Source organism: Parus major, chromosome 4A (genome assembly GCF_001522545.3).
Source record: "Parus major isolate Abel chromosome 4A, Parus_major1.1, whole genome shotgun sequence".
NCBI lineage: Eukaryota > Metazoa > Chordata > Aves > Passeriformes > Paridae > Parus > Parus major.
Genome location: NC_031772.1, coordinates 6,169,218 through 6,195,256, shown reverse-complemented (window position 1 = coordinate 6,195,256; position 26,039 = coordinate 6,169,218). Strand labels below are relative to the sequence as shown.

At 54.9% G+C, this 26,039-nt stretch overlaps 2 protein-coding genes across 3 annotated transcripts in view; both read left to right on the top strand.

Moving 5' to 3' along the window:
- The first annotated feature begins 5 nt into the window (after positions 1-5).
- On the top strand, positions 6-6,401 carry YIPF6 (Yip1 domain family member 6). The gene is made up of 7 exons (XM_015626485.1): positions 6-92; positions 879-1,007; positions 1,550-1,628; positions 1,971-2,013; positions 2,695-2,820; positions 2,913-3,070; positions 3,731-6,401. Exons 1-7 carry the CDS (start codon positions 54-56, stop codon positions 3,847-3,849), a joined length of 693 nt encoding a protein of 230 aa, XP_015481971.1. The 5' UTR covers positions 6-53; the 3' UTR covers positions 3,850-6,401.
- A 2,317-nt stretch (positions 6,402-8,718) lies between these two features.
- STARD8 (StAR related lipid transfer domain containing 8) overlaps positions 8,719-26,039 on the top strand; it is a 49,052-nt gene continuing 31,731 nt past the window's right edge. The window contains exons 1-2 of one of the 2 annotated variants that reach the window (XM_033514004.1): positions 8,719-9,238; positions 18,938-18,971. In XM_033514004.1, the coding sequence (XP_033369895.1) occupies positions 8,732-9,238; positions 18,938-18,971 (541 nt within the window). In that variant the 5' untranslated portion in view covers positions 8,719-8,731. Of the gene's footprint in view, positions 9,239-16,501; positions 16,658-18,937; positions 18,972-26,039 lie in introns of those variants that run through there. The other variant, XM_015626481.3, reaches the window with a different exon arrangement.

Here is a 26,039-nt window from a genome sequence, read left to right as displayed (position 1 = left end):
GGAGGCGCGCGGTGATGACGTAAAGTGGCCTCCACGTCGTCCGGGCTGCCAAGATGGCGGCGGCGGAGGGGAGCGGGGCTGGCGGGACCCTGGTGAGCGCGGCCGGCGGGTCCTGTGGGCAGCCGGGGAGGGGCAGACAGGGAACCGGGGAGGCCGGACTGCGGGCGGGCCGGGGGCCTTCGGGCCTCCCCCTCTCCCTGAGCAGGGCCAGGCAGTCGGTCAGGTGCCGGGCAAAGGCCAGGCGGGGTCTGGAGGCCTGGGCGGGCGGCGGCTCGTCCCAAAGGCGGGGAGGGGGAAAGGGGCCGAGGACAGGGGCGAGGAAGGCGACAGGGAAAGAAGATAGGAAAGGGGACAGGGTCAGGCGCAGGGCCGAGGAGCCGCCGGGCTCCCGCCGTGCTCCCCCTGCCGCAGCGTTTGCCGTAGAACCGGTCTGGCTGTGCCCTGTTTGCCTTCACCTCCGGCCTCCCGAGAGCTTTCCTCGGCCGCAGGCGGGGAGGGCATCAGCCCGGCTAAGCCTGGCCCCTGAGCGGGCTCGGTGTGTGCCCGGGCTGGCGGTGCCCGGGCAGCTCCCGGCGCTGTTAAATGCGGGTACTCGGGGGCAGTGCGGCTGTGCAGCCCTCAGGCGTCACCTGCCTTAAAACACAGCTCTTTATTCTTTCACTTACTGCTGCTGGAACGGAGCACGGAGGGTGGGTCTCAGGGTGACAGGGGACAGGCTCACACACACCTCCTCCCGTGGGGCAGCCGCAGCCCGGCTCTGCTGCAGAACCTTTTAGTTGTTGTATCCCTGAATTCTGAGCAGCTCTGCCCATCCCCAACCCATCTGAAGTGCCCACGAGCATGGTTGTGTTTCTTCCTGAAGGTTTGTACCCATTCAGTTCCCAGGTCTGGCAGACGTGTCGATATCCCAGGATATTCCAGTGGAAGGAGAGATCACTGTCCCTGTGGGATCTCACTCTCCTGATGAGGATTACTCCACACTGGATGAGCCAGTCAAGGACACAATTGTGAGTCTGAACCTGTGGCTGGGGTAGAACTCAGGTTTTCTGGTGTCTTTGGCGGCTGTTTTGCAAAACCTGTGTTTTTGCACAGCTCTGCTCAACCTGTACTTCAGTGGGGATTGTTTTAGAACTCATCACGTAAAACAAATTCCTGTGGGTCAAAAAAGTGTCTGAATTAAGGCCCAAAGTTTCTCTGTGATCCTGAAATCAATGTGAGGGCAGAGGCCTCAGTGGGAGCTTGTGAGAAATTACTGACTGAAGGTATTTTTCATTTATTTTCTTTCCCTAGAGGAGCAAACAAATCGTTGGTTATATTCTGGTGTTACTAAAAGATACAATATTGTGGTTATTTCAGAAAAGGATGGGATGCTGTGGTTGGTGAGGAATGCAGGAAAGGTAGTCATTGTTACAGAGGATGCTACAGAATATCTTGGGTTGGCTTCTCTTCTTTTTTGCTATCCCTGTTCCTTTACTTTGGTCTCTTTGCTTTAGTTGGAAGCTGTAATTTTTGTGAGGGGATAAATTCAAGTGTTTTGTGTTTGTTTCAGATGAGGGACCTGAAGGCTGTTGGGAAGAAGTTTGTCCATGTCATGTATCCCAAGAAGAGCAGCGCACTCCTCAGGGACTGTACGTGCTGGGCCTTCCTGATCTGAAGAGGAGAGGCAGAGTCCAGTGGGACAGGGATTGAGCAGTGCTGAACATCCTGAGCAGCAGAGTTGACAGCCAGGGTGTCACCAGAGCTCTGTGGCAGGGTGGTGTGGGGCAGGATGGGTGGAACAGGGAGCTTCAGCTACTGGTGGGTCTTGAAGGAATTTCGTTAGAGATCATGGTGTAAGATACTGAATAACAAAATTGTAAAGCAGTGAGATGTGGAAAATGGCACCTTGGGCAGGGGGCTCTGTCTCTCCTAGGAAAGTGGAACTGAGATGGTTCTGTGACTTTTGTGATGTGTTTTCCCTCTCCCTGCAGGGGATCTGTGGGGCCCTTTGGTTCTGTGTGTCTCCCTGGCTCTGTGAGTATTCCGGGGGAATTTGGGGTTTTGTAGCCCAGTGCATGAGGGAAATGAGACATTAAAAGTTACTAATTAATGTGTTAAGATCAGTTTCATCTGATCCCTCTCTGTCTTGTGCAAGCACTGCTGGGTTGGTTCTCTGATAAAATATGTTTGTGGCACTTCAAGCCCATTAGTATCTCCTGTTCCTAAGTTTAGGATTTAAGGATGAACTCTTCCTGGTCCCCTGGCCTAGGAATGGTTTTACTGGAAGTGTCTCATGTCCTGATTCAGCTGTGGTGCCTGCTGGAATAACCCCTAGTTATTCCAAGGTTTCTCTGAGGCTGGTTTGTTCAATCACACACTACTCTACTGCAGTGAGAGGTACCAAAACTTTGGTACTTTAATTTCCATCTCAGCCTGTTGTCCATGGCTTGATTCCCTTCTGATTGCTTTCAGAGCCCTCAAAACAGGGAAACAAATGTACTGAAATCACCTCAGTTGAGCCACAACCATTTTCCTTTCCTGTGCAAAACTGAGGATATAATGAAAACATAAAATGGATGAAAAACTGTGGGCCTGCAGCATAACTGGGGATCAGTGTTGGGGCTTCTGCACTGCCACCTACTCCAGTCTAGGAAAGCTGATACCTCCATCTGTCTGTTCCCCACTGCAGCTGTTTCTCCCTGTTCCCCACTCCAGGATGCTGCAGGGTGGCTCTGCAGACAGCAAGGATGATGGAGGGCCCCAGTTTGCCGAGGTCTTTGTCATCATCTGGTTTGGGGCCGTTGTCATCACCCTCAACTCGAAGCTTCTGGGAGGGACCATGTGAGTGTGGGTTTGTTCCGTGGCAGTTCACGGCTCCTGTGCACGGAGTTCTGGCCTGACTGCTGATTCTCTGCTGCTGTCTCCCTGTGCAGCTCCTTCTTCCAGAGCCTGTGTGTGCTGGGGTACTGCGTGATGCCGCTGACCGTGGCCATGCTGGTGTGCAGGCTGGTGCTGCTGGCGGGCGCGGGCACCGTCAGCTTCATCATCCGCCTCATCGTGGTGGGGGCCATGTTCGGCTGGTCCACCTTGGGTGAGTCCCTCACGTGTGCCCTGTGCTTGGGGAGCTTGTTCTGTGTTCATTCCCTCAGGCAAAACCAAGGGATGCTCTAGTCTAAGGTGTCTCTGGACTGCTGAAGGGCTCTGGAAATAGTTCTTCCAGTCTTTGAGCTGGCAGAGGTTCAGCCTCTGCCTCTGCTTCTGGTGATTTCCATGGTCATCTGCAAATTGCCTTGGGCAGCAGGATGGTGATTAACTATTAAGCTCTTTGAGACTGGTGGTTTATTCTATGATTACGTTATAAATACTGTTAGAAAATGCTGATTTTTATAGAGATTGCATTTGCATAATCTCTCTTGTTCTTTAGCTGTGAATCTGGCTCTCATTGTACAGCATTAATCAGCATTTATGGCCAGGCTGATCGGGGCTTGGAGCTTGGAAGTTGTCCCTGCCTGTGGCAGGGGGTGCAATTGGATTTCCTTTCCAAGCCAAACCATGCTGTCATTCCATGATTCCATGACTTGTCATTCTGTATGATAAAGGAAGTTTCACTTGGTGATTACAGCCTGCTGGTTTGAGCAGTGGTTTCTTTTTCAACACAGTTGCAGGGCAGATCCTTGCTGCAGTTTGCTCTGTGCAGTGGGGGCTGTGAGGGTTCTGCTTCTCCTGCTCCACGTGTTTTGTGTCTCCACAGCATCCACGGCGTTCCTGGCTGACAGCCAGCCCCCCAACCGCAAGGCACTGGTCGTGTACCCCATCTTCCTCTTCTACTTTGTCATCAGCTGGATGATCCTGACCTTCACCCCCCAGTGAGCACCATCCCGAGGGACTGGTACACAGACTGGACTTTTTCATGGACGCTGCAGTGAATCCTTGGCTTTATCTCTTTCTAATTTATATATAGGGATATTGTAAAAAGGCAGGTTGTGGGATAAAGCCAGAGAGCTGCAAAAAGTGCTCATTTGTGTGTCCCTCTTTGTGAAAGATAACTGAGGTCCAGCTGCTGAGCACCTGTTCTATACTGGTGTTAAATAAACAATGCCCACTGGGACAGGGATTGTTCCATATGAGTAGAGAGCGGGAGATCCTGGATTTTCAAGCTGTTGGGAGATGAAGTTTGCACGACTTGGCAGATTTCCTGCCTGTGCTTGGATTCTCACTGAAGATAAAAATGCCTTATCAAACCATAGAACTTCACTGCAATGTTGTGTGGAGAGGAAAGAGACATGTCTGAGTCGTTTTCATTCCCTTGTAGAGTGGTGGGATGCACAGCCAGGACATTGTGGGACTGGGGCTTTCCCAGGAAAGGAGAGTTCAGTCAAAACTCAGTTGGGTTGGAACAAGCTGGTGGCAGGGAGTTTCTTTTGTGTATATCTGTGTGTTGTGTGTGTCCATCCCATCATGTGGCAGGAAAGAGGGTTCCAGCTTGGTGCCTTCAGCGCTGCATCCATGAGGGGACTGTGGGCTCGCTGCAAGTTACGGACCTGTGACCACAGGGAGCAAAGCTCAGAGTCCTGCAGAAGTGCTGAGACTGCTTTGTAGCAGGGACTGGGCTCTCACTCTGCATTTGGGAAGCAAAGATTCCTTGGAAAGTACCATGAATGTGTATGTATGATAAAAAAATGGGGCTCTGTGCAGGACATTGAGGTTTTGCTGCACAGGCTGTTTGGGTATGAAAAACCATACCAGGGCTTGGGCTCCAAAGTGTTAAAACAGCTTGAAGGAGGGGAAGTTAATGGTACTAGAGGTGTTGGCTGTTCTAAAGCAGGATGTGAATTCTGCTCTCACCTTCCTCTGTGTGATTGTTCCTTTGGTTGTTAATGGGGTCAGCAAAGAAATGTGTACAAATGTGCATTTTGTTCCCTTGTACTTCCCATGAGATGTCAGATGCTGTTCTGTGGGTTGTCTTGTGGGGTTTTAATTTTGCTTAATGCTTTAATAGAAGGGAAGAGCCTCCTCCAGTCACTGCAGGTTCATTGTGTACCTCTCCTGGCTACAGGTGTGCAAGAGTCAGGTGTATTTTGGCACAGACATTGGGAGCTGGGACTTGTTTTTGGAAACTACAGAAATGATTCATGTTGTCTGTTGTTCACAGTCAGCAATCCATGAAATATCTGAGGTGAAAAAGCTGCTGTAAAATGTCCTTTTTCCTACATTTGTGCAGACATACTGAAGCCTGTGTGTTCTGCTGAGATGTGAATGTGCCTAATTTCTAGTTATACGTGCAAGAGCAGTCTGTGCTGTGAACATTGGCAGTGGGTGGGAGTTGGGGTGGAAATTGCTGAATTTCAGATTAAAAGTGCATTTTTGCATTTGTGGATAATGAGCTGCTGTGTGTGGCAGGGCCTGCCTGTGGCACCAAGGGGCTGTGCTGGTTCATAGACATGGGAACCATGGAAAGGGGAATTTTTAAACTTCCATTAAATTATTGCTGGTATGGAATGTGGTTTTTCTTTTAAGTGTGCAGTTTTTCATTTAAATGTTAGCTCAGCTTTTTGAAGCTGAAAAGAAGTATTCAAAGGAAATGGATGGTAAAGCTGTTGATGGTTGTGGTGGGATTCCTTGAGCCAAATTTTTCCGTTCTAGAAGAATTTAACCACACTTTCAAAGAAATCCTTGGATTCTCTCTGGGTCTTGTGACTTGAGCTGCTGTTCTATCTGAAGGATAATTGGAGTAGCATTTAATTGATCCAGTAATATTTTGAAATTTTTTGCATGACTTCAGAAGGTCAAAAAGCCCAAAGTGGGGTTTGTTCCTCAGCCACCCCTGGAGGTCCTGCAGAGCCCCTCCTGTGACAGAACCAGTCGTCCCTTGGTGAGAGTGTTGTCCCAAAGAAAACAGGACATGGGCATGTTAAACACAACCAAAACATTTTGGTTCAGGGAAACAAAATGCCTTGAGCTTGTTTGACATTTGCAGATGCCTAGAATTAATCAGCTGATTGATATTCCTTTAAAGTGCTGGTGTCACCTGTGAGTGCTGAGTGCTCCCTGAATGTCCCTCATCCTGTCCAGCCAGGTGTCAGCACATCCCTCCAAGGGCCCTGCAGGGCAGTGATCCCTGTCACCACAACAGGGAGGTTTCATTTGTGCTGGAAATGTCTGTGGTGAGAACTGTTGTGCTTTCCAAGGGGAAAGGCTTTTCCTTCTTGTTTAAAGCTGCTGGGGATGGGCGACAAGGAGAAGCAGCTGTGTTGCCTACAATGGAGTGTTTGAACTGCTCTGCAGAGAAATGGCTGATCTTCCAATGCACAAACCAGGCTTTCTTTCCTACTAGATTTTTTTAAAATACTGTTTATCAGCAGAAGTTGTTGTATATGTTTAATTTTGATCTATTTAATACCAATAAAAAGGAAAATAATTTATTTGTTTTAACTGGAAAAATTCAAACAGCTGGAAAGTCATGTGGGCAATGTGACATGTGGATGGAAGCTCAGTGCTTTCTGTACCTGTGGCACCTGCAGTACCAGGAGCTCCCCTGGCCTGGCTGGGGCAGGAGTGGGGGGTCCTGCTTCCCAGTCCCTATCCTCCTGTCCCCTGAGGTGTCCCCATGCCCCACACAGAGAGCAGGACATGTGCCAGAGCCCCTGAGGCTGAGCTGGGACAGCACCCTGCCCAGGCTTGGGTCCTGCTGATGCTCAGACTGCTCAGGGAAGGAGCAGTGCTGCTGCTGCTGTACCCCAAAATTGGGGTTCCAGTGGCTTCAGGGCCGGGAGGTGTTAGGAGCCACGCAAGGGACCAGCGTGTGGCTCAGTGGTGCTGGCCAGGGCTGAATGAGGCTGGGGGAGATGGGGCAGCAGAAACCTAGTAGGAAGGGTCCTGATGGGTGAATGGGTATTAGGGCCCGTCCCTGACCGGCTAATGAACCCCTGGCAATTAAACCTGAGCCACGCCAGGATTTGAGGCAGTGGCCGGGAGTGTTTCCCTGCTCTCGCTGTGCCGCGGGGTGGCAATGAGGACATCCATGAGCCTGGTTAGGGGAGCCTTGGCGCTGGTGACAGCAGGGACACGCTGCCCCTGTGCCGAGCATGGGCTGAGGTGCTGGGAAAAGCCACCGTGCTCACCAGAGGGCGGCAGGACCGCGCTGTCCTTTTGCAGCGGTGTCCGGAGCTCTGGGGGACACAGCCGGGGTGTTCGGGCTCGCAGGCAGCCCCGGGAGGTGAGCTGTGACCTGCCAGCACCAGCCACCAGCTCGGACTCACCCAGCCCTGCTGCAGGCTTTCTGCCTGCTCGGACATGGGCAAGAAAACACGTTCATTCAACAAAGGGGAGTTTATTTTTAAAAAGGAAACAGGTTACCAGTCCTGGAAATGTAACTGCTCTGCTCAAAAGAGGTGTTCCCAAGTGCAGCTCTGGGCTTTGTAGTTACACTTTGTCTGGCTAAAGCTCGAATTCAGCGTTTTTGTCCCCCAAGCAAATCTTTTAAGGCAAATATTCTGCATGCTGAATTGTACCCTTGGGCAAACAAATGGAGTGGGTGACAGTGGAAGGAAGGATTTTCCTGGTAAAATCAGGAAGTAACCCATACAGTGCAGCTGTTTACAGCTGGGACTGTGAACCTGATTCCTGACCTTTGGCTTTTCCTGGCAGGGAAACCAGGTGACATGTCTGCAGGAGCTGGAAGTGAGGCAGGAGGCTGCTGAATCTCCACACTGCAGGTACTCAGTGCAAGGACAGTGATGGGTGGGACAGGACAGGCTGTGTCCAGCATGGAGGGTTCCTCAGCAGAGGTGTCAGGGACAGCGTCACCGAGGGCAGGTGTGACAGCCCAGCACTGGGGGCAGCTGCTGGGACAGACACCAGGGTCTCTGCATTGCTCTGCTGTCACCTTGTCAGGGGGCAATGCCTGTGCTGGGGGGCTCAGGGTCTCTGGGAGACAAGAATGAAGGTTTGCTCTACTTATTTTGAATCCTAACTGGAAAAAAGCCCAGGAAGTGCACTTCCTGATGTGGGAAGGATGGGTTTGGTGTCTCTGCCCTGGTTACCCTGCCTGAACTTTGTCCCCTCTGCTCGCATTTCAAACAAGGGAACAGGGCAAGTTTTCAGGAGTGCCATGGCCTCCCCATGCCTGGCACTTTGTCATATCTGTGCTCTGAGCCCTCTGTGTCTGAGCAGTTGCTGTTTGTGCTGCTGATGGAAGCAAGGGAGCATTGTCAGAGCCTTGGGGACAGTGGGGAAAGTGGGCAGGCAGGGTCCTGCCACCTAGGAACTCTGTTCTTCCCCTCTGGGCCCAGGTGGCAGGAGACTGAGTGATTCCCTGCCTCAGCCAAACTTCCCCTGCCTGTGCAGAAGTCTTGGCCCCAGCTCTGCCCGGGAGCCTGAAACACACCTCAGACAGCACCTGAAATCCATCCCAACGAGCCCCCTCCACACCCCCACCCTTGCCCAGCACTGCATTGCCAGCAGTGAAAGGGCACGATGTGAAGCACACCCTCCTCTGAAAGTATAGAGGGAGTTTGGTATTTTAAGAGAGAAATGAAGAATACAAACCCAGCTGGTCAAGTTGTGACTGTGGGTCTGCATGCTCTGGTGAGGAGAGCACAGAGGGTCCTGGAGTAAGGATCATAACACCCCTTTCTAATGGAATGGAAACGAAAATGAGGAAAAGCAAAGTAAATGTAGTCTCCTGCCTGGTTCTTGCTAATGAGTTCTGGTTTTGCTTTGCCAGTGGCAGCGAGGGTCCCAGCCACAGACGATGGAGCCAAGGAGCGCTGAGCATCAAGCAAAGCCACCTTCATCTCCAGGCCAGCAGGATGAGCCCCCAACCCCACCCTCCTCCTCATCAGCTGAAGATGAGGAAGGTGCCTATGGCTTCCTCTGTCCAAGGAGCAGCGAGTGCATTCTTGAGGATGAGCCTGGTTATGAGCTGATCCGTGACAAATCCTTGCTGTCCCTCTGGGGATCATTTCCCAGGAGAACCAGGAGGCACAGATCAAGATTTATCAGCCTTTCACAGGGACCTGCAGGGCACAGCAGGGATGCTACAGGCCACAATATGTTTTTCAGCAGCAGTGAAATGTTGGCTTTTGATGAACATTCCCAGACAAAGCCTGGGCACATGCTCAGGCACAACAAAACGGATCTGGTGGGGCTGCTCAAGGCAGACCTGGGGAGAGCCCACAATGCCCTAGACTGTGAGGAAGATGAGGTTAATGCCTTCTCTGTGTCTCCTGGGGAAGTGAAGACATGTCCTGGACATCTGGTAAGTGTTCCACGTGGTGGCTGTGGGTGCCTGCTCCCTGTGCCCCATTCCAGGCTCCCTAGAGGTGCCCAGCTGGTCCTGAGGTTGTGATGCTCTGGCAGACACGGATTCTTTGTCATCTCTTTTACTCTAAACTCTTGCTTCAGTTTACACTTCACTCCTGCTGGTGATGTGCAGTTCAAACCCAGTGTGTTAAGTTGCCTTTGTATCCTTTTAACAGTTGATCCTACTACCCTGAGGGGTTTCTACCCAAATAGGAACTGGATTTCTGTTCATCCTGGGGTGGTGACCAAGCAGAGCAGGCAGTGTGTCAGGGGTTGAGGGCAGAATGTGTTCCCCCAAGGCCCTGCAGGGAGGACAAGCCTCCCTGGCCAGGGGAATTGGCAGTGGCTCTTTTTCTCCATCTTTGGTCTGGGCATTGTGGGCTTTTCTCTCAGCTCCTCCTGTGCCTGTGGGCCCAGAGGCTTCTGGCTGGGCTCCCTGTCTGCAGTGTCTGTGCTCCTCGTGCAACCTGTTTGTCTGTCAGGTCTCAACAACACCTTTGTACCCCTTTGAGTCCTCTGTGCTTACAAGAAACTGGTGTGAGCATAGTGGCCCTCAAGACATCTGGTCCTGGTTATTTTGGCTGCAGAGAGCTCCAGGCTCCAGAGCCCTTGGAGCAGAGAAGCCGTGGGGGCAATGGAACCACTGGAACAGTCTCGTCCCCATGGCTGTTCTGGTGCTTCCCCATCCCTATCTCTGTTCCTCTGCTTCCCATGGCTGCTGCTGCAAGGCAGGAGCCTGATAAGCTCATTGATATCTGTAAGAGAAAGGCAAAGGGTGAATTTCAGAGCTTAGCAAGAACTGCTGGATTTCACCAGGATTGTGTTTTCTGGTTCTTTTCAAGTCTTTTTCTGGTGTTTTGTGTTACTGTCTCAGGATCATAAACAGAGCATGCAATTATTTATCCTGGGCACTGATTTAAATCCTTCCCCTCTCCATAACTCAGCCCTCCCTTAGCAAAACCCACGGGGCTGAGGTCTGGGCTGGGGCTGCTGTCTCTTCTTTCCCAGGGCTGTGGAATTCTCCCCAGCAGCAGGAACAGAAGCCCAGGACAGCCCAGCACAGGATGTGGGGACAGCCTGCACTGCACCCTGCCTGCAGCCAGGATCTGTCCCCTAAAACCTCTTCCACCTCTCGATTCCCTTTGGAGTGGGGAAGCTTGTGGCTGCACTCAGCCCTGTGGCACGGAGCTGGGAGCAGGATCCCTCTCCAGGACCAGCCTGGCAGCTCCTGCTGCTGTGGGGGGCGTAAAGAATTCACTGTCACATAATGAGGCTTTGTGTGTCTGAGGGTTGGCATAAAGGGTTTTCTGAAGCTGCCTCAGAGTCTTTCCTGGCATCCCCAAAGAGGGCTGGCAGTGGCACGTGGCTCCTGTCCAGCCTGGAAATGTCCTGGGGTGCGGTGTCTGGGAGCAAGGGATGGGCATGGGATTGGCACTTGGTGTCCCTGAGCATGGAATGTCTCTCCTTGTCCATGCCTGAGGGAAAGGGCATCTTTGGGCAGTGGTTTTGACTGAGCAGGTGTCAAGGGAAGATGTGCCCGATGCTGTTTGCTGTAAATCGTGCTCTGATGCTCCTGACAGGGAGGAGCACTGTGTCCCTGCCAGCCCCCACTGCTGCTGCCTGCCCGTGCCCTGAGCCCCCTCATCTTTGCAGTGCTCTGCTCTCGGGGTGCCAACAAGACCAGCCTGGCTCTGGTGGGGTTTGACAGCAACCCCAGGCTTCTGAGGGCAACTGGGGAGATTCTCCTACCACTGTGGTGGAGCCAAGCAGTGGGTCATGTTAGCAATCCTCCAGAGACCCCACAGTGCTGGAGTGTGACCAACTGGGCACTGCTGGGCTTGCAAAAACCCCTGGCTCCTGTCACCTCCATGCTCCCACCTGCTTTGGGGCTGCATGCTTGGAGCTATCAGGGAATTTGATTCCTGATTATTGTTTATTTATTAGCTGTTGAGTCCCCCATCCTGTGTCCCAGACCTGATGTCATGTCCCCAGTCCTGCTCAAGAAGCTGCACTGGACAGGGTTTACCTCTGGGTTTGGGTGTGGGAAAGCTGGTACATGAATGGCTCAAGCCTCCACGAGTGAGAGGAGGCTGGTGTGAATTCATGCCAGGGATTCAGCTTGCAGACACCTGCCCTCACAGGATGCCAGCACTGCACCTGACAAGATTCCTCTGTCCTGGGAGTTAATCCCAACCCTTGGCCAGAATTAGGGCTGGGATCCTCCCCAGACATCAGCTGTCACCAGAACTATGTGCAAAAATACCCAAGTGGCTCAGATGCAGTTTATTAAATGGCATTTCATTGTGCCAGCTGGAGGAGGAGGTGTCCCTGTCGCCTGTGGTTGTGTTTTAGCTGCTGAGTGTGCTGTCAGTGGCAGGTACCAGGGCTGAGTGTGAGTGTGAGGACACAAATGTGTGCTGCCAGCCCACCCTGTGCTGTGCTCGGGTGTTTTGCCACGGGAGCCTCCCTGCTCCAGCTAATAATAATAACTGCTGCAATTCCTTGGGCTGCTCTGGTGCCTGCCTTGGGGGCAGGGGATTAATGTCCCAGGATTAATGTCCCAGCCAGGCTCCAGCAGCTCAGTGCTATTCCCAGGGGTAGGAAAATTTGCCTGGTGAGCATTCTGCTCATGCCCCGTTTTGTACTTAAAAAATGCAGCCTGATTTATATTTCTTGTTTTCACAAAGGCATCTTGCTAGAGATTGGTAGCAGCGGGTTTTTGCTGGAGTTCTGTCCTGCATGGGAGGCTCTGAGGATGCCCCCAGCCAGTAACTCTTGGGAGCTTGAATACAAATGGAGTTAAAATTGAATGGGAATACAGCTCTCAAAAAGCCTCAGTTTCCTTCTGGATCATTTGTGTATATTTGTAATTTGCATATCTTGTCTATAGTATCTCAAAAATGTCACCATATCAGTTATGCTCTTTAAAGCATATTTAGCTATTTAAATAGCTGAGCACTGCCCCAAGCCCCTGTTGAACTCCCCAAGCTTTCTGGCTCTGGGAATTGGGGCAGGAGCACCCCTCAGCTGGTGCAGCAGAAATTCCTCAAAGCTATCATGGACAAAGGATTAGTCAGCTGCAAAGTTTGTTTGGTTTTGTGTGTGTGCTAAATCAGTTGGTGTTTGTGAATTCTCTCACTGGTGTTTGCAAACTGGAGCATCCTGTGTGGGGAAATGCACAGACCTGTCTGTGCCAGGACCCCTCTGGGGACAGGGATTACAGCGGGATTCCTGCAGCCCTGGCTGGGGCCACAAGCCCTTGGCTTGTCTCTGGGGGTCCAGTTCTGGGCTAAGCAAAAATGGCACTGACTTTGGAGGGTGAAGCTTCAGTAGGACACGAGGGCCACCAAAGCTGCGTGAGGGGACATCCCACGGTGCCCCTCATTTGGAGGGGATGCCAAGGGTCTGGCTGGTATCTCCATCCCTGTGGGATGGGCAGATTGATGCCTTTGGCCCCAGGAGGCTTTCCAGGGTACTGCCCTGCTCACCCGAGCGCTTCCTCCTGCCACAGGAGCTGCACGTGGGGATTAATTTAATTGCCTAATTGTCCATCGCAGAGAGCAGCTTTCCCTCAGCGCTGGAGCTCCGGTGCAGCCTGTGGCTCGTATGGCAATCCCGAGAGCCCCGTGTGCCCGTGCCCAGAACATCCCACCCGTGAGCCATTGGACACCGGAGCACAGCGGGATTATTTTCAGTGGAAAATAACAACAATAAAAGTTCCTCACAACGAGGAACTTTTCAGTGGAGAAGCAGTGGTGGCGAGTGGGCAGGGGACTCACTGGTGGCATGGGGCAGCTGTGGCACTGCAGGGAGCTGGGGAGTGGCTTGTGCTGCCTTTGGACATTCACATCTCTCAGCTGGCTTCTTGTGGCCTCTTGGGCCAGAGCTGGCACAGGGGTCTGAGTAGGGGTGGCCCCACAGGGGGGTCCCAGCCCTGGGACTGTGGGGTTCCGTGGGGTTCTGTGTGCTGGGCACACGGGGGGGCTCAGCTCTGTCCCTGCCCCCGCTGCTGCTCCCGGGGGCTGCGGTTTCCCCGTGTGCTCCCTGCCCCCGTTCTCCTCTCACCGCCCTCGTGGTGTCACAGCCCCGGCACCGCCAGCACCCGCCCCGTGGCCGGCGTCGGGAGAAGAAAAGGGTCCCTGTTCCCGCTGTGCTCATGGGGAAACGCCAGCTCGGCGGGAGCTGCGCCCTTCCCAGCCTCGGGAAATGCCTGTGCCCGGCGGAAAGTGGAAAATCCCCGTGTGCCGCCGGCTCGGGGCTCGGCTGGCCCCGCGCACACCCCCGAGCACACCCCGCGGATCCTGCCGTGACCACGGCCGCTTCTGTGGCTGCGGGGACACGGCCTGGCCGGCACCGCCTGGGCTGTCACTGATCTGTGCGACAGCCGCCACAGCAATAGCTCATCGGGACACAGAAATAGCTCCGGCCGTGGGGACATGGCATCCTCCAGGGAATGATCTCTTGTGGGAGGAGGCTGTACCTGTCCTCCAAAACACCCTCCCGTGACTTTCGGAGAACATGGGATGTGTGTGGCAGGTTGGTGACATCCCGGTGTCTGTCCCAGCTCCGGGCACTCTGGGCAGCAATGGGAAACTCTTAGTGAATCTGTACAGGGTGATGTTTTCCTTAGAATCGGCTTCTTAAAATTAACTCAAGTTTAAAATGGGTTCTCATATGGGTCTGAGGAGGATAGTGACACACACAAACACACACACACACATATTGTATTACATTATATTACATATTTATAGAATGAATGGATATTGCTTTTGCTTCTCCTCTAAGCCTGTCTGCGGAGTGGATACATTAGGAATTTTGGGAAGAGCCAAATGCAGCAGTGGGGTCTGTGTCCCTGTGCCACTCAGCAGAAATACCCATTTGGTGTTCATAGCTCCTGCCACTTCCCCATGGATCCAGTCCCCAGGAGCTATTCCTGCCGAGGATAGTGTCCTGGCACGCTGAGGAAGGATCCAAGATGTAGCATTACTGGAATGCTTTTGGGATGACCGGGTAGGAAGAAGCTACACAAGTATGCAGAAACTGCTGTGGTTTGTCTCCCAGGCCTGGGAAGGAGACAGCCTGCTTCTATTTGTGCTAGCTTGGCTTTTTTTTGCTTTTGGAGGAAGTGGGAGAAGGACCTGATGCCACTGGAGCAAGCAGGGGTGATTCTCTGGGTCCTGGCAGGGTTATGGCTGAAGCAGCAGGGCCTGTCCTGCTCCAGAACAACACGCAGTGCTGAAGGGTGATCCCCTGATGGGAACAGGAGCCTAGTGCCACCAAGCCTGGCAGTGCCACCCTCTCTGAAGGGACAGTCCCTCCTCTGACAGCTGCCTTCAGCCAGCCCAGGCCCAGATGTCCCAGAGCCTGTAGAATCATTGAAGACTTTCCTTGGACTGCCCAGAGTGGCGATGGCAGAGCCTTTCCCAGGACTCTGTGCTGGCAGTGCCCTCCCGTGTCCTGGCCACAGTGGTGGTCCCCTGGCAGCCTCAGTGCCCAGTGAGCTGAATGGGGATGTCTGGCAGTGGGCAGTGCCCCAGCTGCCTTCATCCCTGCAGGGGACTATTTGCAAGTCCTTGGGGTAAAACCTGCAGCCCTTGAGGCAGAGGTGGGTGAGTTACAGAGAGTGGGTGGCCGTCGGGCAGCAGAGCTGGGCTTTTAATCCTGTGGGGAAAATCCTTGCTAGGAGAGGTGAGCCTCTCTAGGAGAGGTGCCATAGAGGTGGGACTGGGTTTTTAAGGGAGGAGAAAAGGGATTGATGTACAGAGCTTGTGCTGTGCCTTGGTGTCCCCAGCCCTGTTGTACTGGCCCAGTAACACCAGTAATGCAGGGGACAGGGTGAGGAGCTGCAGCTGGTGCCAGGGCTGGGAGCAGTGCCAGAGCCTGCTGAGGAATGAGTGAGGGGGAGATGGAAGGAGGCAGCTGGAGCCGGCGCCGAGGCTGATGCTGCCTGTGAGCTGCTGCTGGGGCCACAGCAGGGCCGTGCTGGGCCATGGCAGGGCTGTGCCAGTGCCACCAGGGCACTGTTGCCAGTCCAGGGCCCTGGTCCTGGTCAAGTCTCTGCTGGATGCTGGCAGTGCCTCATGCCATCCTCTCCTGGCAGGTGCATCTGCTCCTGCTGTGCTGTGACCTCCTGTGCTTTTTGTCCTTGCCTTATCCCCGTTATCCTCATGCTTTGTGGCCCCAGCACCCTGTCCTGGCCTGCCCTGTCTGACACGTGGCACTGGACACAGCTGCCACAGGCACCAGCTGCTGGGGGCTGGGTACAGATGTGTCACATCCTGAGCAGAACCATTGTGCTCTGGCTTGTTCTCCTGCCCGCAGGTCCTGTCAGAGCAGAGCTGACACCAGCCTGAGATGGCAGTGGGCAGGAGCGATGCCACTGGAGACCCTGGTGCCAATCCAGGGAGGGTGACAGCCACCAAGGGTCCTGTGGGAGCAGGGCTGAGCCCAGGCAGCACTGTGGGTCTGCTTGCCCTTTCGAGCTCCTTCTGAGCTGCTGACACAAATCACCAGTTTGTGGGGTGTTCTTATGTTCCTGCAGGAAGGATCCTGGCTTGGGGAACTGTGGGTGGGGGGCTGGCACAAATGTTTGTGATGTGACCTTTTATTGTGGTGCATGTGAGCGAATGATGTTTGCAGCAGGCAGATACGGAGCTGTATATATGTATATATGTATATATATGTATATATGAATAGCTGGAGTGAAGGGCACAGCCATATTTCACGGCTGGGGGTGGATTCCCCTGTGTTATTTACCCTGCTGGGATCCCAGCAGCAGGCTGGCCCTGCTCTGTGGTAAGGGTGCCTGCAGCACCTGAGCAGCCAGGGATGGCACCGTGGCTGGGTACACCTTGTGCCTCTCAGAGGAGAGTGCCGGGAGCTGCCAGTCAGCTCGGGCAGGACCGGAGTGACAATCTGAGCCGTCCAGGGTTTGGGTTTCTAACGTCCTACATGTGCCTTTGACAGCCAAAATCCCCCTTCTCCTGCTCTGGAGCGTCGGTCACCCCTCGCCCCTTCCCACTGCCTGGGAATCGGAGCAGCTCGACGCGTTCCAGGCAGGAAGGAAAGCCTGGAGCTGTTTAAAACTCGCAATCTTCAGGGAATTTTCAATCGCGTCCAAGCCCGTTCCCAACCAACTGAATAACGGTGCAGGGTTTGAACGCTGGCCCGCCTCCGCCGCTGCCTGCTGCTCCTCCCTCCGCCGCTGCCCGCCCGGGGCTGTGCCCGGCTCCGCCGCAGCGCTGCCATGGGGGTCCCGGGGGGGGCTCTCCCCTCGCCCGGGGGCAGCTCCGCGGTCTAGGGGGGTCTGCCGGGCCCCCGCCCGCACATCATGCCACTGCTGGATTTCTTCTGGGCTTGCTTCAAGAGAGCCAAGGTAAGGGAGCGCCGCTCCGCTCTGTCCGTCCCTGACACCCTCCGGCTGCACGAGAAGCCTCTGGAAGGGGCGCTGGGGACCCCGGCGGGGCTCAGCTGGGTCACGGTGTCGATGTCTGCTCCGGGGGATGTCGTCCCCGGGCCCCACGTGCATGTGAGAGGTTTAATTTTGGCTGGGCCACGTGTAGGTGCGCTGGTCCCTGTGCCCTAAGCTCGCCCGCTGCCCTTTGCTGGGTCACCGTGTCCCGGCTGCCCTGCGGGCACGGGGCTGTGCCCGGCGAGCGCGGCGCTGGGCTCTGTGTGTGTGTTTGTGTGTGTGTGTGTATATACGTGTGTGTGTTTGTGTCTGTGTTTGTGTGTTTGTGCACCCTCAGCCCCCGAGGTGGTCAGCACATTCCAAGAGGGTCCTGCCGTGCCTCCTTGTGTGGAGTGGCCGGGCTGGGACATCATTCCGAACCCAGAGGCTCAGGTCACCCGTGGCGTGGCTGTGGGGCAGTGGCCGATCTGTGAGCAGGATGACAAAGGAGCAGCGAGGCCAAAGGCCCCCAGTTTTTCATTTCCTGCAGTAGCAGTTCTCACGGTGTGGCATCTGAGATTTTTCATTAGGGTTTAATTCTTATCTGTCACTTTAATAACAGATGACTCTCCCTGCCTGCTCCTGATCACTGTTGGTTCATTGTGTCCCAGCCCATGCAGTGTGGTGGGAGGTGAGCTGGGCAGAATGTGGAGTTAAAGTTAGTGTGAATTTCAGGAGTTTCAGATGGGAAAAAGTGGTAAAATCCCTTTTTCAGACAGTGCTGTACACCGGGCTGTGCTGGGTGAGTGGATCTGCTGTGGTGAAATGGATGTGGAATGCACGCTGTCCCCCGGGCTTTCAGTGCAATGCTTAAAATAGTTGAGTCTAAAAATGACATTTGTGAAATTCATTGGTAATATTAGTGGCTGTCTTGTCCCTGCTGTCTCGTCCTGGCTGTCTCTGGAGAGCTCAGCTGTCCTCATTAACCCTGCTCGTCCCTCAATCCCGTGTTGGCATTGCCATCGTACTGGTGGTGGCACACTCATGGACACCGGGTACTACATCGCCACTGCCTCAGCTGCAGCTTGGGATGGCTCCAGCCTGGCCTCACAGACTCTGGTGCCCACGGCTTTCAGCCTCCTTGGGAGCACCCAGCAGTGGCTTCAGCCCATCTCTTTGGCCCAACCTGGGGTCTGGTGGCCCAGCTGGCCAGGGCACCACCTCCTGGTTGCCTTCAGTGGACACCAGTGGCCTCCTGTAGGGCTGAGGCTTCTGCTTCAGCCCAGACCCGCTCTGCTCCCCATTCCAGTGCTGCTCAGCTGCTCACCACGATCAGGAGAGGAATTCTCACCTTCCTTGCTGAGGAATTTCTTGAACAGGGAGAAACGTGCTGGGTTCTGTCTGTGGGATTAAAGCTTTCCAGGTTAAATGAGGTGGATCTGTGGCTGGTGGAAGATTTCGTGGGGAAAAGGAAGGTGTGGGAACAGATTGGGCGATGCCAAAGGACCCAGAGGAGCTGGGTGACCTCCCCTGTGGACACGGGTCACAGCGATAGCCGCAGCCCTGCTGATGGCACCCCTCGGGCGGCTGCTGCGGGAAGCACAGCAGCAGGGACATGGTTAATCCTGTCTTCCCTGGCTCATCCTCAGCCCTGCTGCCCCAGCAGGAAGAGGGGTCCCGGGGGTCCGTGGGAAAGGCCGGCTCAGCAGCACGGCGCGTTCCTGCAGCGATCCCGCCGGCACCTCTGGCCCGTTCGCGGGGCGGCGGCGCTGGAGGGGCTCATCTGCACCCAGAGAGAGATTGGGGGGCATTCCAGGCTCTGTGCTCACCTCAGCACCAGCAATGGGGACCTTCTGCTGCTCCTCCACATCTGCAGATTGCTGCTGTCTCCCACGCGCTGCCGAGGCTCTGCTGCTGTGGTCTCATTTCTTGTGGCTTCCCTCGGGAGCCGGGGTGGTGGGTGCGTGCTGGGTACACCATGTCTGCCCGGTGCTCAGGGCCCTTGGGAGTGGAGATGGTGTTTTAAAACCAGTGGGATGCCCTTGGGAGAAGCCTTTGCCAGGGCCCTGCTTGTCCTGTGGCTGGAGCAGCATTGCTGGTCCCAGCTCCCGGTCAGCACTGCTGCTCTCGGGTCACCTCTGGGCAGAGAGGAGGCTGGAGCAGGGTCCAAGCCCAGATGTGAGGGGTAGCATTCCACAAATGTGAGAATCAAAATAATAATAATAAAAAAAATCTGGTTTTTTCTTTCTTTCTTTCTTTTCACAGAAATTCTCGTTGTTAGAAGATAAAAAAGATGCAGGTAAGCTACAGCAATAATTTTTGGGGCAGGATGCCCTTGCTGTGGGGTGAGCAGGGGTCACAGGAAGAGGAATGTCCCCTTGCTGGGTTCTTCTGCCAGCAATGTGAGTATATTTCAAGATAATATACTTGCAAAGGGACCTTGGTTCCTTTTCAAGTCCTCTTGTCTTTGTGGTGAGCAGCTTTGTGCTCAGCAGATAATCCCATGGGGAGCTCCAGAGCCTTGGCACTGCAGTGCCATGGGCAGGAAGGTCACCCCTGACTCGGAGCCCCTCAGCTTTGTGTGACAGGAGTGTCTCAGCCATGGCTGTGGGGCAGGAGGGACAGTGCAGCTGCAGGCTGATCTGAGGGGATTGTGCATGGCTGCTGCTGCCTGATCAAACCTGTGCCAAGGTGGGGGGAGAGGCTGGGGCTACCCTGCCATGAGGGGTTTGTGGGTGCTGGGGAGGCTGCTGGTGGTCTCTGGGAGCAAGAGGAGGAGGAGGGGGAGTGTGCACATGCCAGCAGGACCAGGAACATGGGATGGGGCTGTGGCAGCGGGGTAGAGGTCCCACCTTTCATCATCCCACTGTTTGGTGCCATGGGGGTCTTTGTGCAGTGACACCCCCAGAGTCAAACCTGTCCCATCCTACACAGGGCAGCCCATGGCCAGTGGCTCTGGTGGCCCTGGAAGTGGAGGGAGCTGGAGCTGGGGTGGCTCTGCTGCTTTGGACACGGGGCTCAGGACACACTATGGGGCTCTGGTGTCAGAGGTGGGGCTGCTCACACTGCTGGCTGGAGTCCTGGCACCATGAAAAGGGAAGCCCACTGTGCAGGGAGCCCATGGGATGTGCCTGGGGATCTCCAGACAGTTCCCTGCCCGAAGGGTGATGCACTGAGGGCCTCTTGTTTTCATGCATGTAAAGGTGGAGTGAGCTCAGAGTCTGGCTGGTGGGAGCCCAGAGCACAGGAGAGCTCTGGGTAACAAAAGGTGCTTTGTCAGAGAGCCCCAGAGGTATCTTGGGTGGTCTCTGGCCCTTGCATGGGAGAGATTAAGAACATAAATGTCAAGAGCTTGTTAAAAAGAGTTAAAGAGCCCTGTGGAAGGGAAGGCTCCTATGGATCACACTGTGACTGGGATTTTGGGGCAAAGAATGTTTATAGCTGTTTTCCCCTTGGTTAAAACTGCCTGCCTGTAGAATGCAGGTCTCTCCTGGTGAAGGTTCAATGACATTCAGATGACCCCAGCTGACACCTGCCTGTCACATATCCCTGTCCCAGCTCTGGATGCTGGAGGGGTACTGGGTTCTGGGGGCAGGAGGAGCAGGAGCCTCGTGTCCTGAGCAGGAGCCTCGTGTCCTGAGCAGGAGCCTCGTGTCTTGAGCAGCTGCACAGTTTCTCACTGTGGGATTTGTCACCTGTGACTTGATGTGATGATGGGGTTTAGTGGCTCCTGGTGTCACTGTGACCTGCAGCAGCACGGTGCCTGGGGCAGGCTGGAGTTCTCCCCTTCCCATGGATTACACTGGACAGGGAGCAAGCCTGCAGGGGCGTTGTGCCCTCCACTGGGAAGGGACCAGGGCAGGTGCCTGCTGTCCTCTTCACTCATTATCCCCAGAAGATGTGAGAAAAAGGGGCCATTCAGGCTGTGGCTTGGGGGATACCATTTCCTTTCTCTATGATGATTTTCAGTCTCTTTGGATGGGTGACACAAGGACCTCAGCTCCTGACATGGTGGCATGAGGCAGAGTGGAGCTGGTTCTGATTTATCCCAGTAGCTCTTGGCAAAGTGTCTCTTCCTTCAATTCCCAGAGCTTGCCTCTGACTTTCCCCCTTCAGCACTGCTGCTCTTTCAGCACACCTGGCAAATTCCCTGAGCTGCCTTCCAGGCATGGACAGACCCATTCCCAGCCCCTGTTTGGGGCTGTGGTTCTGCTGCCACATCTCCTTCCCTGAACGCCGGCTGGAGGAGGTCACTGTGGCTTCCCCCAGCACTAAAATACCTGGGGATGCCATGGCAGCTCCTGCAGCAGTGATGGTGAAAAACAACTTGGATTTCATCTGCCTTCTTGGAGGTGATATTTCAGCTGTGGAGCACCTGGGGACTCCTGTGTCCCTACTCTCCCTCCTGCTGCCCCATCCCACCCTGCAGTCCCCTCGGGCAGCAGCCTCAGCTGGGTGGGACACAGAGCCCCTGCACAGCCCCAAACTGAACCACTGGAACAATCCCAGCTGGGTCAGGTTTCCATGGATTTCCTAACCCTCTGTTTCCTCTCCAGCATTCACTTCCCATGTATTGTTCTGGACTGAGCAAAAAGGAAAAGCTTGAAGAAAGGAAAGGCTCACAGCCTGGCCATGCACCTGAAAACTGCATCCTCAGAAAAAATTCCTACCAACAGCAGCACCAGGCCCCTCCAAAAGGGATCAGGGGGTGCTCTGCTCATGTCATGGAGCAGTGGCTCCTCTTGCTGCTCAAGGACAGGGCTGGAGCTGGTGGCTCCTGCCAGCACAGCCAGACAGTGGTGACATTGCAGCATTTCAGGGTGGGCTCCTGCGGCTGGATGTGGTGAACTAACAGTCAAAAGCAGCATGAGGGACTCGTCTGAACCTTTGCCCCTGCATGAAATAATAAGGTTGTATTTACCCAGCATCTGGATTACCAAAAATAACCTGCTAAATTTAGCTGTTGTTGATGTGTTGTCACAGCTGAGCTGTTCTTCTCTCCCCACACAAGAATCTCCTGCGCTGACTCGGTGGGTTTGTGGCCTGAGCACGAGGCCCCCGTTCCTCACCTGACCTGTGCCCATGTGTGTGGTTCCGAGTTTGGGGGACAAACAGAGACTGGGATCTGGTGTTGTCATTGAATGTGTTGGAAGGGAGGGGGCCAGGGGCTGGCAGGGGGCTGTCCTGGCACGTGTGGGCGTGGAGGGGCTAGTGCTGCTGCTCCTGGCACTGGGGCTCTGGCTGTGGTATCAGAGCCAGGGAGATCAGAGGGGATCCATGCAGTGAGTGGGATGCTGGATGTGGCAGCAGGGACCCATTCCGGGCATTTCTGAACTTGTTGAGAAAGTGCTGCTCTTACATGGTGGAAAAGGCAGTCATGGGGTTGGGTGTGGGTCAGAGAGGTGGGAAGTAGAAAAACTGAACTGAATGTGATTATTTGTGGTTTTGGTGGGACATGTGATGAGGGGATTCTGTGCTGCTCCTTCCTCTTCCTTGCCCTCATGGGTTCGGGCTTGGCTGGTGAATCACCAGTTTTCATTCTTGTGTCCCTCTGCCTTTAAAATTTGTGTAGCTCTGACCCCCTGATGACTGCTGCAGTGACAGAGACCCCTCCCCCAGCTCAGCTCCTTCCTTCTGGGCTTTAATTCCAGCGCTGGAAGTTTTCCCGTTTCCTGTAGCTAACAAAATACAGATTCCCCGCTCTGGACAGCAGGATCCGCTCACAGGTTGGGGGATTTTCTTTGAAGGCCAGAAAGGAAGAGCCTGGGTTAGAGAGAAGGTTTTTCTGTGTTGGTGAGCTTCAGAGCACGTGGGAAGTGCAGGGAAGGAGCTGGGAAAAGGGTCCTTTAGTCGCCTCATGCCCGGAGTGTCGCCAAGTTTTTCCCGTGGCAGCAAGGAGCGATTGAGACTGACTGGAAAGTAACTGCAGGCAGGAAAGTACATTTCTATCTGCATCCCTCGGGTGGTTTGCATGAGCCTGAAAGGATCGAGAGGGAAGTTCCAGAGTGTGCTCATTTCCCTGAAATTATCATGAGAAAATACACTGAAAACTGGTGGAAAGGTTTGGCTGGACAATGGGGTTTTTTTTGGTCAGAATTTTGACATGAAAACTACCTTAACATGCACAGGAAAGTAATCCTGTGCCTGAAGTAGCCTCCCTGTCCTTCTGGGCAGCAGCTGGTTCAAAGGGAGCAGGCATGGGGCTGGGGGTTCGTGATGCTCACCGGCGTTTGTTTCCGAAGCCCGAGAGGTCAGATGGGGAAAAAGCAGTGTGAGGTGTTGGCAGGCCAGTCTGATCACGCTAATTCCTTCTCTTCTTAATGAAGAGCCCCTGAGCCCTGCCCGGCGCGTCCGCAGGGCTTTGAACACCCGCCCGCCCCCGGGAGCGGAGGCGGCAGCGAGCGCGCCCAGGCGCGGGGTGGCAGCGGAGCGGGGGTGACTCAGTTTTGGGAGGATGCAGGTGGAACACGTGGCTCAGCATCACCTTCACCTTGGCCCCTGGTGATGCCCGACCCTGGGGGAAGGGGCTGAGCGGGGTCCCGGGGACGCTGCGGGGGCAGCGGGGCCGCATCCACCGGGGCGAGCGGCGTTCTCGGCCGGAGGAGCGGGGCCGGGGAACGGGCGGAAGGGGAGCGGCCCCGGTCCCGTGCCGGCATCCCGGTGAGGGAGGAGCCGCGGCTCTCGCCCGTCCCGCCGGGGCAGCGATGGGTCTCCGGGCCGGGCTGGCGGCTCCGCGCCGGGGCTCCGGGCGCTCCCTGGGGCTGAGGCTCCGGCGCGCCGCGGCCGCCGCTCCGTGCGGGGGGGGACGGCGCGGGCGGGCAGGTGAGTGCGGGACCCGGGGCTGCGGAGCCCGGGGTCCCGGTGCGGAGGCTGCTGCGAGCAGCCCGGTGCGGGACAGTGCCCAGAGCGGGGATGTCGCGTTTGCTGCGCGGCGAGGGAAAGGGTGGCGCAGGGTGGGCTCCGTGCGTGTCAGTGCGGTGGATGCAAAGGGCAGAGCGCGGGCAGGGAACGCGGCTGAGGGGCTCGGGCTCTGCTTTTCTTCCAAACTCGAGCGATTTTGGTGGTGTTCTGGGCCGTGCCCGGCTGTCTGTCGTGTCTGAGTGGTGCCGGTCCCAAAGCCTGTTGTGGTATTCCCGAGGCAGGGACTGTTCTGAGCCGACTGGTGAAGCAGATCATCCGCTCGAGGGTCGGTCAGGTAAAAAGAACTTCCACTTTTCTTCAAAGAAAGAGCATTATTTTGTATTTGATAATGTTTTAATGATGATTGTATCAGTGATCTTGTCGAGGCTGTGAAAATGGTTAAGGAATTGATCATTTGGTGCTCTAGTGCTAAAACTGGTTTGATATGGCTAGTAAAGATGCCTGTGATAACAGGGTGTGGGTAATGATCTTGAAAGCTATTTATTTTGGGTTGTGTGAAGGAGGAGCTGCTGCTGCCTGGTTTCTCCATTGGCTGTGATGCTTAGTGAACAATTCCACCTCACACCTGGAGACTCATTCTTTCTGCTGATAAATGATCCCTTCAGGAATGGCCCAAAACATGCTGGATGGACAGGGGCTATTCCTCAGGGATGAGAAGAAAAGCTTAATTTGTTGTAGGCAAGGGGGAAGTGGAGTTCTCTAAAGATCTCCCACTGCTGGACCCCCCTGCCAGTGACATTGCCCGGCTCAGTGCTGGCACATGGGGCAAGTTGTAGCCAAGGGCTGTTGGTTCCGTGGATTAGGGGACAAAGCCCCTGCAGGGGACAGGAGATTGTTTTGGGATCATGCACATGGGAGCAGGGAGCACACAGATCCTCTCTGGGGTCTCCTGGATGGTCTGGTTGCTCTCAGGAGGCAGCCTTGCCAGGAGGATTTTCACGAGATTGCTCAGCATCCTGTCTTTTTTCACACGTGCTGGTAACCCCGTGTGTACTTCCAAGGATGGAACAGAATGGAAAACCATGTTCTCAGACTTGCAAAGCACCACCCTTACCTCTGGGACCACAGACTGCTTGGTTTGCCCTGTGTCCCCTGAGCAGCCCTGCAGCTCTGAGCCCCTTGTGCCTCTGCCTGTTGCACGTGTGGGCTGGGACCGGGGTCCTCACCCTCCCCTTGGTGGGACTGTCTGGAGGCAGGACCAGCAGCAGTAATCCCCCCACCCCCGACGTGGCGAGAGGAGGCTGATGCAGGAACAGTTGGATAATGGAGCTGGTTGCTCATCACTTGCCAGCGTTTTGCCTTCCAGGAGCTGGGGGCTTTCTGCTCTGCTTCAGCGGTGGCCACATAATCCAGATTCCTCGGATAAATTCCTGCTGTTTCTCCTAGATCTGTGGCTGCTGTTTTAATTGCCTGGAGCTCTGAGCCAGACACAGGACCCTTGTTGTACAAGCTCAGCTCCAATGAATGATGCTGTTGTGTGTGTCTCTGAGCTTCTCTTTTCCTCCCGCTCGCCCTCCTCCTTTGGAAGCCGGGGAATTCAGCACTGGTGAGATCCCGCCTGCTGTGTTCGTGCAGCTGGCAACACAGCTCCAGCTGCCATTGCGGGTGTGCCAGTCAACCTCTTGCCCCTGATTTTCCTCTCATGAAGGACATTAAATCCATCCTCATCCTCTTGGCTGGAGCTGGTTTGCTCACTTCTTGCTGGTGTGAGACCAGTGCTGAGGCCAGCGCTGAAACACCCCTGTGGTCCTGGAAGCTCCAGGTAGATGGGGCAGAGGTGATTTCTGGGCTGTCTGTGCTGCAGATTCACCATTTTCAGGGGTGTTGAGGATGCCCTGTGGTCCTGGGGCTCCTTGTGGGATTTGCTGGGTACCCTGTGGTTGGAAGGGCTGTGGTGGCAGCACCTGGGTGATGCTTTTAGGGCTGGGGGTTGGGAAAAGCCAACAAGTGTTCTGCACTAGGGTGGCTGGACAGAGATAAATGGGGCATCCCAAGGTGGGCAAGGGTGCCAGTAGGGGCTGGGCCAGCTCTGGCAGGGTGTGTGACACCCTCTGTGTGAAAATAACACGAGTTTCTCCTGTTCTCCATCCACAGCAGTGGAAAAACAGGAGCTATGGATAATGCATCAGAGCAGGAGTCCCCTGGCAGCTGGCTGTGACACACATGCCCCAGACCCCATCGCCTGTGGGTGCCTTTCTGGGCTCTGTTTGTACTTATATAAAAGCTGTAATCTTTCCCCCCCGTTTATCTGGGTTGCTGGAAAAGAGCAGCAGTGAAAAGGCGTGCTGGTGCACAATGTGTCCGCCGGGGTGTGTGGGTTCTCCTTGGAGAAAAGGTGTTTTTCCCGCGGATTCGGAGTAGTGTTTTCTGTCCCTTTCCGCCGTTTCCTTGCTGTGACCCTTTCGGGGGGTTTCGGGGGCAGCAAAGGGAGGCGAGTCCCGCGGGG

Bases quoted from the DNA above. Each gene is read 5' to 3' on its own strand.
- YIPF6 (XM_015626485.1), top strand. From the start codon at position 54: ATGGCGGCGGCGGAGGGGAGCGGGGCTGGCGGGACCCTG. The intron at 1,008-1,549 runs GTGAGTCTGAAC...TGTTTGTTTCAG, and splicing joins AGCCAGTCAAGGACACAATT to ATGAGGGACCTGAAGGCTGT. The intron at 1,629-1,970 runs GTACGTGCTGGG...CTCTCCCTGCAG, and splicing joins CAGCGCACTCCTCAGGGACT to GGGATCTGTGGGGCCCTTTG.